The sequence below is a fragment of the Ambystoma mexicanum genome, chromosome 2p, assembly GCF_040938575.1.
Source record: "Ambystoma mexicanum isolate Mex_15411 chromosome 2p, UKY_AmexF1_1, whole genome shotgun sequence".
NCBI classification, from domain to species: domain Eukaryota; kingdom Metazoa; phylum Chordata; class Amphibia; order Caudata; family Ambystomatidae; genus Ambystoma; species Ambystoma mexicanum.
Window position 1 is genome coordinate 576138960 of NC_090923.1, and position 13149 is coordinate 576152108.

Here is a 13149-nt window from a genome sequence, read left to right on the forward strand (position 1 = left end):
GTCACCTGAGGTATTGGAGAATGGGATTAGGTGCTCTTTTCAAATGCAAAAAGACCAATACCAGGCAGGCTACACTCTTTCAAAAGGTAGACTTACGAGTACGTGAAATACATATAAAAGCTCTAGAATGTAATTCTTATTCCAGATTTCCTTTTCAGGCCTGCAATGTTGAAAATAAAAATGCAACCCTATAGAAAAGCGCGGAATAGCACTTATAACTCTATATTTCTTGTTTCTTTTGCAGTGATATGCAGTTACAGGGGTTGTCTGCCCCAAGGGTTGGTACTGGAAATAGGAGAGACGGTTCACATCTTGGAAAAGTTTGAAGGTAAGTGGCCTGGCTTGCTGCCAGGTTTGGGACGTCAGGCTGCAGATGTGCCTCAGTTATGGGGCCACAACTGTGATGTCGTCTGACTGTGTAATGTAAATCCTGGAAACTGTTAATTACCATTTGGTAAATACATTTACAGCCTGATTCATGGAAGTATTTGCGTGAAAAGCGCAGATTTGCGCGCCTTTCTGGCCGAAAATCCCTGTTTGAAGTATGGGGATTTTTGGGCAGAAAGGCGCGCAAATCTGCGTTTTTCACGCAAATAATTCCATGAATCAGGCAGTTAGTCTAATAGAATATTTTGACAAATCATCCTAAGAAAAACTCTAGAATTTCATAACTGTGTTTGTCTGTATTTCTGTGGCAAAGTATAATTTAAATGAAGCTCTGTCAGACCATGCTTTTGGCTTGAAGGGAGATGATAACACCAAAATGACACTTTGCTAGCACAAAGAAACACTGACATAGCAAATAGTGTTGGCTTGTGTATCGGGATAAGATAGGTATTTGTCAGGCATTGACATCATATGCTTTTGTATGGTAATCAGTCTTTATAACGAGAATGTTATGTAGAATCCACATATAACGAAAAATGTAACGAAAAACATAACGAAAATGTATGTGGGGTTGGGCTAAAGGGTTAAATCGTGTGGGGGAAACGGTTGGGGTGTGTTTTTAGGGGTGGGAAACGTGGGATTGTGGGGAACCCCCCAAAAAAATGTTCTTTTTTGTTGCTATAACCTTTTTGTTATATGCGCATTTGTTATAAAATCATTCATTATAAAGACATGTAACCCTTTGTACTCACGCAATTAGCCAGCCTTTAGCATCTGATGGCTAGGTACTATCATTATGGCAGTGCCTGGCAAATGCCTATCCTTGGCCTACACCAAAGACAAAGCTTTTATTTTTTGCCAATCGTAGTTTAGCTAATGTCACAGTGTAAAGATAACAACACTCTGTTGTGCTGCATCACCCAGCATAGATGTACAACATTGCATCACAATGTCTGTGCACATCACAGTGCAACCCACTACCCATGTATTCAGCAACTCACCCATCCATACACGTGGCATCTGACACCCATCACTGTGTGTGAGTGAAACAATTCTCTGTAAGGTGCTGAGACAGCCCGTATGGATGTTGTTGGAGCTATAAAAGCAACATCTTGATAAAGTGGTGCATTTTTGCCATTATGTAAAGAAAGAGCATCAAGTTGACATGTTTGGTGCTGTACGCATGAACAGAACATGATTATGCATGCATGCACAGCAGTAGCACATCGGAGCACCAAAGGGGGCAAAAGCAGATCAGGGCTCCCCAAATGCACAGCCACCTATGAAAGCCCCTTTGCAGACCGCCCTACCTATGTCCACCTGGGAGGTGGGGGGACCAGCGCCCATGGACTGGAGAAACTAAAACGTTGAACTTTGAAGTGCTCAGGGTATGGTCCAGCTGGCCCTTCCTCACATGATTCAAGCAGTGAAGTTCTGAGCTCACCCCGTGTTGGATAGATTGCAGGATAAGCAGCCCTTGGAGGGCCAGGGAGGGTGGGGGGAGTGCACTGGAAGCTGGGAAAGTTATATGGATGAAATCTCAGGTCAGCCCAACTCCTACGGCAGCAAGGGAATTATACCCTTTGTCTACAGGGAGGGGGTATAGAGGGATTGGAGACAGGTGAGCAGCATGCCACCGCATGTTTTACGAGGAGGGGCTCAAGTGTTTACCATGCATATAAACTGGTGGAAGGGGTGGTGATTAATGTGTCGTGTACAACCGCATAATGGCAATTAGACCCTCTCTTAATGCTGGCTGCCAGAAATAGAAACTAAGGGCTTCATTACGAGGTGGGTGGTCAGGGGTTAACAGCGCCGGTAAAGGTGCCAGCGCCGTTAACCCCTTACCGCCCAATTACGAGTCTGCTTGCGGGACCCGCAAAGGTCGCCTCGTAAAACCTGGCGCCCTTATCGGGTCCCGCTAGCAGACCAGCATGCTAACAACGGGACCGTCATTAACGGGCCCGTTTTTAGCTCCCTCCCCATTCCCATTGAGCCCTATGGGGGCTCAAATGGGAATGGGGATGGACCGGGTCTGGGTTCCCTGAATGGAGAAATACTGGGCCCTCCAAGGTTGGAATAGCCCGGTACTTCCCCATTCAGGGAACCCAGACCCGGTACCCGGAATGGAGGTAGCCATGCCTCAAATTGCGGCATGGTTACCTCCAAGGTCGTAATGACCCCCTAAGTCTTGGGGAGGTAAAGCCATTTGCTGAGGAGCAAACAGTGTGGTCATGTAGTGAATCCGGCATTAACATGTACGTTTCCGTATCTGCTTCAGAACACAAGATCTTATTTGGGCCAAATCTGCTGAGCGTTTTTCACGCTGCGGCTGTTCAGAAATTGCACTTTTTCTCTACGGCAAAATGAATGGGCTGAAAACTGTGGTGTTTTGTTTTCTTTATAACCTCTTCATTTTATACACATTGGTCCCTAAATTTGCACTTTTGGGGTTGGGGGGGGCTTCACAAACCCTTTGTTTTGAACATTTCATCCAAATCCATCCAGCAAGTCCCAAGTTATTAGCAATAGAATTTTGAGAAGAAATCGCTGCTTTTTGCACCCTCTTCCCCGTCAGATATTTTTAAAACTACTGGATGGTCTAACCCCAGACTTCTACCGGAAATCGAGTCAACGCTTCATGCCCAAGTTGTTTCTTTTTTGCTCCAATTCCGTCCAGCAGTGTTTGCCCTGCGCTGTGCAGAAATGTTGACTTTTTCTCTATGACAAATGAAAGGTAGTAGCCAAAAGGCCAAAAACAGTTTTTTTTAAAATGTTCTTAATAACTTCCCAAAATATTCAGTCTGGGGGTAGGGGGGGGCCAGGACAAACTTTGTCTTTGCAAAATATCAGCCAAATCTGTCCTGCAAGTCAAAAGCTATTACCAATTCAATGTGTGGGTTCCCTATGGAACTAGGGACACACCTTAAACACTGCACTATAATATAAAAATTATAACCAGTGCCTGGGTGGTGTTTTGTCACCGAGATTTAGCTTATCATGGAGTCATACCTACCACCTTAGCAGCTGTGTGTTCATTTCCAAAACTATCCTGTGCCTAGAGCTATTTTAAAAGATAAGAATATATGTGAGTACAAGCCTATCCATCAGAAGTAGCATTACTGAAGAGAAGTGATTTGTGCTTTTCTCTGACTCTGGTTTTCTCTATCTTTTGCCCATGATGATGAATACTAACACATTGTTATGGTACATACTGCAGATTCACTCAAATGGAGAAAAAAAAGTTGAAGCCAATAGAACATATGCTTCGAGGCAGCAATATCAGATTTCTTGGTTTAGGAAATGGAATCAATAAGAATCATTTTGAGGGGCCTTTAAATCATTTCTTTGTATGCTTACTTTACAATGTTTTTTTTTACCCTTCTAAAGGGTGTATAAAATGCATGGGCATCCAAGAGCTGCATAGAGTATACAACATTCTATTTAAATCTGTGACAAAAGTAGTATTTTGCATGTCTTGTAAAAATCGCACCCCTTGGTTATGTTAGATGGTATAATTTTCCATTACCATGGAGTCCCGTAAGCAGAGATTTTCTTCTAGATCAGCACATTGAGGGAGGCCCTACTTCTAGAACGTGACTAGAATACTGTGGCTGGTACATTGGAATTCTGGCTTTTAGCTATTTTAGCAGATTTGTATAGATTTTCTTGGGATCAAAGGATACTCATTTGAATGTTATTCCTCTCCCTAAGAACCATTACAACCTACAAAGATCTGAGGAGTTGGAAGCACTAATATAGGGTTTATTGACCATCCTCGTTACTATTTTCTGCAGAATCTTTGATCATAAAACCCTTTTCTGAAATGTTCCAGTTATTTGCCAATTGATAATCGGTTGAATCATTTGGATTAATCTTTTTTATGAATGAAGACAACACATAATCATATTAGAGACAGATAACACCAACATCGCGGGTAGATTTAAAGTTTGCATTGGAGGCAGTTGAAAGGTGAATGTGGCTTAATCACAATGGGCGTAATTGGCAACAAGGCTAAGGTACTCCTGGCATCTAAAACATAGTCCTTGGACATCCTGGCTGGCATGTTTGCGACCATGACACCTTAGGAGCACTGATGAGCGAGTCAAAGTGGATGTAGCACTGTTTCCCACATCCCAGCCATCAGCTGTTGCCAAATCAGGGTTCTTCGACTTGAGGATTGTCTGGTGAGTTTTAAAATACTTCTCAGAGAATGCTCCAATTATGGTTGCAAAGAGGCGTTTGTCATATCGACTGGGCTTTTGCCTTGCAGTGGACCTAGGGCTCCCAATGCAGCAATCCACTGATTCGGCAGAATGCAGAATCTAGAACCGAGGCTGCTCTGCCAGCGCTGATCACGGGAACACAGATTGCAAGTTTGCAGATGAATTTGCAGGCTGCCAGTGGAAAAACATGTTTTGACTGCATGAGTCATTATGCTAAGTTCACAAAGCCGTCTGCAGAACCCAACACTCCTCGCTAAACTGGAACATTGCCTCAAATGGGTCCTGCCAGTTCCCTGAGTGGTTCCTCAAACTTCCACTTTTAGGCGCTCTCACATAGGGCAGGTTTTACAACCAAGCTGCTAAACTGTGAAACTCCTTAACAGGTGACCTAAGGACGGTCTCCTATCTCACCGGCTTTTGAAACAAAGATGAAAGCTCTCTTCAATGTATGCCACTGAGAGTATTCAAATAAGTTATGCAGAAACACACACTATTCTATCCACTGCAAGCTTCAGTGCCAAAATGCTCAATGGGATAGTTCTGCGGTTTGCAAATGCAGGAAACTAGAATTGCGTGAAATTTCAGATTCAAATATGTGATCATAAACATAATTATAGCCTGGGCTATTTGCTACCCTTTTGTGTTCTTCTAAAATGACGCACTGCATTTCCTGTCTTTCCCCTGGTTGCATTAGAATGACTAAGCAATGTTCTCACTGTAATATCCCATAGAGAAAACAGAGGCAAAGAATACACCAAATGATTGTACATTAGAAAGAGTGGGGACATTAGATGGATGATCATTTGAATGACTGAATGGAAGGTGCAGGGACCCTGATTTTTTTCATTTTTATTTGTGTGCCCATCAAAAGTACATCTGTCGGTTTAATTGGCATCGGGCAATTGGCAGTATTTATGTGTGAACGTTCACGCCCAGCATGGCAAGAGGAGAACATTGATCACATAAACATGAGCATTGAGGGCACCCTCACCATACAGAGACAGGCCCACGGTCTTGCTCAAAACTTGCCTTAACTATTTAAGGAATAGACCTCTGCAAAAGAAATATGTCTTTTCAAGGTTTGGCCCCCTTTCTATGGTCTCACCAATAAACAAGATGAAGGAAAGGAATGGCCCAGTTTATTAGGATTCAAGGAGACCAAGAGCATCATAATATATCATGCACTGCTGACTGCCAGGGCTGGATTCATGGATTTAGGGGGTAATTCATAGAATTCAGCGCACAAGTGGCGCACGCTGCTGGCGCACAGTGTGCGCGTGCGAATCCCTGCGCCAGCCGCGTGTGCTAAAATCCATTTCCGCGCACAGCGTATTCATGGATTCCAGGCACCAAAACCAGCCGTGGCGCACAGTGGCGCAGCGACCCTGCAGCAGCGCCAGTTACGCCCCCAAGAACGCCTCTCGCGCAGGGAAAAGCCATCAGTATACCCAATCCAGCGCAAAGGGCTGCGCTAACCCTGTACCAGCACAGCAAGCGGGCTACGTGTATCACTGGGGTGCGCGGGAAGTACCTCACGCGAATTGGCCCCGTGCGAGCAGGGTACGCGTATTTCAGTGGTCCGCGGGAAGTTCCACACGCGATTACATCATGGTACGTGTATTTCAGGGGTGCGCGGGAATTTCCACACGCGATTGGGCCCGTGCGAGCAGGGTACGCGTATCTCAGGGGTGCGCAGGAAGTTACACACACAATTCCATCAGGGTACGTGTATTTCGGGGTGCGTGTGAAGTTCCACACGCGATATCAGCAGGGTACGTGTATTTCAGGGTGCAGGGGAAGTTACACACGCGATTTCAGCAGGGTACGTGTATTTCGGGGTGCGTGTGAAGTTCCACACGCGATATCAGCAGGGTACGTGTATTTCAGGGTGCAGGGGAAGTTACACACGCGATTTCAGCAGGGTACGTGTATTTCAGGGGTGCGTGGGAATTTCCACACGCGATTGGGCCCATGCGAGCAGGGTACGCGTATCTCAGGGGTGCGCGGGAAGTTCCACACGCGATTCCATCAGGGTACGTGTATTTCAGGGCACGGGGGAAGTTTCACACGCGAAATCAGCAGGGTACGTGTATTCCAGGGGTGCGCGGGAAGTTCCACACGCGATTCCATCAGGGTACGTGTATTACAGGGGTGCGTGGGAATTTCCACACGCGATTGGGCCTTTGCAAGCAGGGTACGCGTATTTCAGGAGTGCGCGGGAAGTTCCACACGCGATGTCATCATGGTACGTGTATTTCAGGGGTGCGTGAGAATTTCCACATGCAATTGGGCCCGTGCGAGCAGGGTACGCGTATTTCAGGGGTGCGCAGGAAGTTCCACACGCGATTTCATCATGGTACGTGTATTTCAGGGGTGCGCGGGAAGTTCCACACGCGATTCCATCAGGGTACGTGTATTACAGGGGTGCGCGGGAAGTTCCACACGCGATTGGGCCCTTGCGAGCAGGGTACGCGTATTTCAGGGGTGCGCGGGAAGTTCCACACGCGATTCCATCAGGGTACGTGTATTTCGGGGTGCGGGGGAAGTTTCACACGCGAAATCAGCAGGGTACGTGTATTCCAGGGGTGCGCGGGAAGTTCCACACGCGATTCCATCAGGGTACGTGTATTACAGGGGTGCGCGGGAATTTGCACACGCGATTGGGCCCTTGCGAGCAGGGTACGCGTATTTCAGGGGTGCACGGGAAGTTCCACACGCGATTTCATCATGGTACGTGTATTTCAGGGGTGCGCGGGAATTTCCACACGCGATTGGGCCCGTGTGAGCAGGGTACGCGTATTTCAGGAATGCGCGGGAAGTTCCACACGCGATTTCATCATGGTATGTGTATTTCAGGGGTGCGCGGGAAGTTCCACACGCAATTCCATCAGGGTACGTGTATTACAGGGGTGCGCGGGAAGTTGCACGCGATTGGGCCCGTGCGAGCAGGGTACGCGTATTTCAGGGGTGCGCGGGAAGTTCCACACGCGATTTCATCATGGTACGTGTATTTCAGGGGTGCGCGGGAAGTTACACACGCAATTCCATCAGGGTACGTGTATTACAGGGGTGCGCGGGAAGTTCCACACGCGATTGGGCCCGTGCGAGCAGGGTACGCGTATTTCAGGGGTGCGCGGGAAGTTCCACACGCGATTTCATCATGGTACGTGTATTTCAGGGGTGCGCGGGAATTTCCACACGCGATTGGGCCTGTGCGAGCAGGGTACGCGTATTTCAGAGGTGCGCGGGAAGTTCCACACGCGATTTCATCATGGTATGTGTATTTCAGGGGTGCGCGGGAAGTTCCACACGCAATTCCATCAGGGTACGTGTATTACAGGGGTGCGCGGGAAGTTCCACACGCGAATGGGCCCGTGCGAGCAGGGTACGCGTATTTCAGGGGCGCGCGGGAAGTTCCAAACGCAATTTCATCATGGTACGTGTATTTCAGGGGTGCGCGGGAATTTCCACACGCGATTGGGCCCTTGCGAGCAGGGTACGCGTATTTCAGGGGTGCGCGGGAAGTTCCACACGCGATTTCATCATGGTACGTGTATTTCAGGGGTGCGCAGGAATTTCCACACGCGATTGGGCCCGTGCGAGCAGGGTATCCATATTTCAGGGGTGCGCGGGAAGTTCCACACGCGATTTCATCATGGTACGTGTATTTCAGGTGTGCGCGGGAAGTTCCACACGCGATTTCATCATGGTACGTGTATTACAGGGGTGCGCGGGGAGCACCACACGTGAATTGCACGCGTGGGTCCTCCCAGGTGTTCCCACTACACCCTCCACGGCCCCTGCAGGTGGCTCACACCACAGGGGCCTACCCTGCACATGTCCTGCAGGCACCCCATCCACCATGGCCATGCCCCCCAGCCAACCCACATGTCAACTTGCACTACTGCCCACCAACGCATGTCCCCCTGCACCCCCAGCCACCAGGGGCAGCCTCCACCAGGCCCCCACCCATGTCTCCCAGCACCCCCACCCCCCAGCAGTGCAGGGGCACCCACCACCAGGCCCCCACCCATGTCTCCCAGCACCCCCACCCCCCAGCACTGTGGGGCACCTGCCAGCAGGCCCCCACCCATGTCCAACTCATGTTCCCCACCACCCCCACCCCCCAGCACTGTGGGGCACCTGCCAGCAGGCCCCCACCCATGTCCAACTCATGTTCCCCACCCCCCAGCACTGTGGGGCACCTGCCAGCAGGCCCCCACCCATGTCCAACTCATGTGTCCCACCCCCCCACCCCCCAGCACTGTGGGGCACCTGCCAGCAGGCCCCCACCCATGTCCAACTCATGTGCCCCACCCCCCCACCCCCCAGCACTGTGGGGAACCTGCCAGCAGGCCCCCACCCATGTCCAACTCATGTCTCCCACCACCCCACCCCCCAGCACTGTGGGGCACCTGCCAGCAGGCCCCCACCCATGTCCAACTCATGTTCCCCACCCCCCCACCCCCCAGCACTGTGGGGCACCTGCCAGCAGGCCCCCACCCATGTCCAACACATGTTCCCCACCCCCCCACCCCCCAGCACTGTGGGGCACCTGCCAGCAGGCCCCCACCCATGTCCAACTCATGTCTCCCACCACCCCCACCCCCCAGCACTGTGGGGCACCTGCCAGCAGGCCCCCACCCATGTCCCATCCATGCCCCCCTGCACCTGGGTCCCACCAATCCCCAATCATGTCCGTAATAGCCATCCTCCCCTGCCAAAAGGCCCAACCAACTATCACATCCACCCACATATCAAAGGCAATGACATGTTACACACCCAATGTAAATAATGCAAATGAACACATGTCTGTCACACACAATGGCTGCAAGTGAATGTTAAGACACCCAACATGACATGCATGAAAGCAATGAGATGATACAACACATTGAAGGATGAAAATAAAAATGTATTTAAAATCAACTTGAATGGAAATGAAATGAGAAAAACCACAAAGCAAAACAACCAAAAGAAGAAGAATGTCCATGAAAAAAATCAAAAACACACAGCACAATCCAAAAAAATGGTGTCCAAAGTCACAGTCAGAAAAGTAATCCAAGTGTAAATGATAAACAAAAACCATTGCTCCATGGCGATGAAAAAAATCCAAAAAATAGACAAATCCATTGAAGAACTATTTACAAGATAATCCCGGGTCCATGAGCCCAACCAAATGAAACCTAACTATGACAACTAACTAAAAACTGAACTACATACAAAAATGTGGCACATTGTCCAATCACAACCAAATAAAAAAAATAAATAAAGGAAACCTAACACTAACTATATAACTATATACAAAGGCGGCGGGCAAGTCCAGCGGCTCACTCCGTGGTGTTCCGGGCCAGGGCATCATCGAACTCCTGTTCGATGTCCCAGAGGCGGTCCTGTTCCATGGCCCCGAGGGTCCGCAGGGACGACGCCGTCTCCTCCTCCAACCCCCTGTGGATTGCCTCGAGGCACTCGGCCCGCCTCAGGGCCCTCCGCATGGAGTTCTCCGCCCTGACCATTGTAAGCCACGCCTCTTCCGCCCGCCGCCACTCCGCACCTATCTGCTGGCCCAACCGCTGCCACACGGAAGACACTTCCCGTCCTGGGTCCTCCTGCCCTCCGGCCGATGCCTGCCCCTCCGATGTTGATGGCCCCGAGCCATGATGCCTCCCACGTTAACTCCGCTGCTGCCTCCGACGCCACTGCCTCTGCCAGCACGACGGCATCCAGGCTGATGGAATCCACCGACGCGTCGTGCACGTGCCCTGCCTGATGATGCCGGCACATCCTCCATCTGCTGGGGTACAGTTGCTGTGGTGTCCACCCCTGCTGGACCTCTGACTCCCGACTGTGGCAGGGATGGGATCCCCACCGAGCTGGCTGCATTGTTCAGGGCAGGTCCACAGGGGGCCCTGGTGGCATCTGGGCCGGAAGACGGCAAGGAGAACGACTGGCGTATAGTTTGCACAGAGGAGGAGAGGGCCGCCAGATTGGCCGACACATGCCGGAAACCCCCGAACATGGACGATCCCAATTGGGCCACGTCGGCACGGTGCTTTTCGTGATGACGTGCGTGCTCCTCCTGGGAAGCACGCACGGCATCACGAATCACAACCGTGCGCATCGCAACCCCAATCAGGACCTTCTCCATACGGCCAGGGGTCCCCTCGTCCGCAGGTGGAGGGGAGTCAGATGACATGGACATCCCTCTACCTGCGGACGGGCCTAGGATGGGGCATCCCTGCTGGTGCATGGTGGTGCACCCACAGGGTCAGGGACAGCGACATGCACAGGCCCCTCCACGGTGACCTGTGCTGCCTCCTGCCCCTGCCCCTGGACTGCACCACTTGCACCAGCAGGGATGCCCCCACCAGGCCCCATGTGCGCCTCAGTGGCGGCCTCCTCCTCCTCTGTGGAAACCACCAACCTGGATGGCTCCTCACCGTCTTCCGCCGTAGCAGGCCCCTGTGGGGGCTCACCCACCCCTTCCGCTGCAGGCGTGGGGGCATCCCCGCCGCCTTGCTCCACAGCGCCGTCTCCGCCCTCTTCTTCACTAGCCGCTGCGTAGAGGGAGACATAGAACACAAGCATCAGGGTACTGTACAATGGTCCCCTAGACAGGAAGCAATAGCAGATGAGTACCACTGTCAATGTACACTTCCATCATGTCCCTCCACAACACAAGTGTCAGTCCAGGCAAAACACACACAGTGACAGTCATGGTGCATGCCAGGGACATTTCCATACATGTCCAATGGACTCTCGAAACATACAATGTAGTGGAACTCACATGCATCATGGGTCATGCCTATCACATGCACACACTTCACGTCAGTCACATCCATCTGGCCCCGTACACCCCAATCACAGTGGATACAAGGATGACTAGGCTGCATCAGTGAATCTGTACATTGTCACAGACATGTGTCATGCATCCATGGCATTCACAAGTCACAGACACGCAGGTAAGGCACACAGACATGGATACCATATATGTACCTGGCATCAGCACCCATCCCTCACCCCCACCCATGTCCAGGAACAGAGACTACCATGCTCTCATGTGTACAATCTGAATAGGGCTCCCCATGTTGCATTTAAACACATGCAACAACCGTGCGGTTCACACATTACTGGTCGCACATGCATTACCATGATGTCCCTGCACACATACATGCATACATGGCCTATGTCACACATACAGGGAAGTTTCAGACAACCAGCACAGCAATGCTTGGCCACTTACCGCTCAACTCCAGACGGGTCTCCCTCTCAAGGACCTGGGCGTGGAGCGCTGGGTGTACGCGTTCCAGGACCCTCATCTGGATGGAACTCATGCAGCCCCGGCCCCCCTCCACGAGGCGCCGGGCCTTTATGAGGGTCCTGGACCTCAAGTCCTCCCAGCGCTTCTTGACCTTCTGGATGGTGCAGGTTGCCACCGCTTCCGCGTTGATGGCAACCACACAGTCGGCCCAGATCCTCTCCCGTCCTTCCTTGTTGGCGCGGGACGATCCGAAGAGGGCATCATACTGCCCCAGGACTTGCTCCACCAGGACACCAACTTCGGTGGCAGTGAAGCTGGTGCCCCTCTGCCCCTCTGGCCGGGGGTTGCCACTGGTGCCAGATGTGGATGTGCCCGACATGGCAACCCCAGGGGCAGGAGTGGGTGGGCAACTGGGTCCTGGGGCTGGGCTGTGGAGCGATGTTATCCGAGTCGGGAGTCTTCTGTTCCAGCAGGGGTGGACACAGCAACTGGACCCCTGCAGATGGCTGATGTGCAGGCACCAAATGGCAGGGCACGGTGGCAGCAGGCAGGCAGGCAGGCAGCAGCAGATGGCACGTGGGAGGCTGCTCGGGGCACTGGGGGGCAGTAATTCGGCCTTCTGGGCAGGAGCGTGGTCTTCCGTGTGTTTTCGCGTGGCCAGCTTGATACGGAGTGATTTGGCACGTGAAAATCCTGCACGTCAGCGTGAAAATCGAGGAAAGGCCCTTAGCGCTTAAGCGTGTCAGCACGCGTACGCGATTTCATTGGACCAAAGGCCCTTACAGCGTAAGCGCGTCTGTGACGTTTTGCGCACGGGTGTTGCCCTGGCAGGGCTTGGAGATCCTGCGTGCCTTTACACTGTTCTGTACGTGCTTTTCGTGCGGTGCGTGTGTTTTCCATCCGTTGGGGTTCACACGCTATTACTTCACAGCGGGTGTTGGCTACGCGTTCTTCTACACGCAAGGCAGACGGTGAGTGGTACCCCGCTCCCCCAGGCCCGATCGCGTGAAAAAGTTCACGCGAACCCCTGAAATACACGTAGCCCGCTCCCCCAGGCCCGATCGTGTGAAAAACTTCATGCGAACCCCTGAAATACACATAGCCCGCTCCCCCAGGCCCGATCGCGTGAAAAACTTCACGCGAACCCCTGATATACACGTAGCCCGCTCCCCCAGGCCCGATCGCGTGAAAAGTTCACGCAAACCCCTGATATACACGTAGCCCACTCCCCCAGGCCCGATCGCGTGAAAGAGTTCACGCGCACCCCCGAAATACACA

At 51.5% G+C, this 13149-nt stretch overlaps 1 protein-coding gene across 3 annotated transcripts in view; it reads left to right on the forward strand.

Annotated features, from left to right (window-relative positions):
* Positions 1-13149, forward strand: part of DOCK3 (dedicator of cytokinesis 3) — a 2582899-nt gene that overhangs the window by 517322 nt on the left and 2052428 nt on the right. For all 3 annotated transcript variants that reach the window (XM_069644069.1, XM_069644070.1, XM_069644071.1), the window contains exon 2: positions 245-328. In XM_069644069.1, the coding sequence (XP_069500170.1) occupies positions 245-328 (84 nt within the window). The remainder of the gene's footprint in view (positions 1-244; positions 329-13149) is intronic.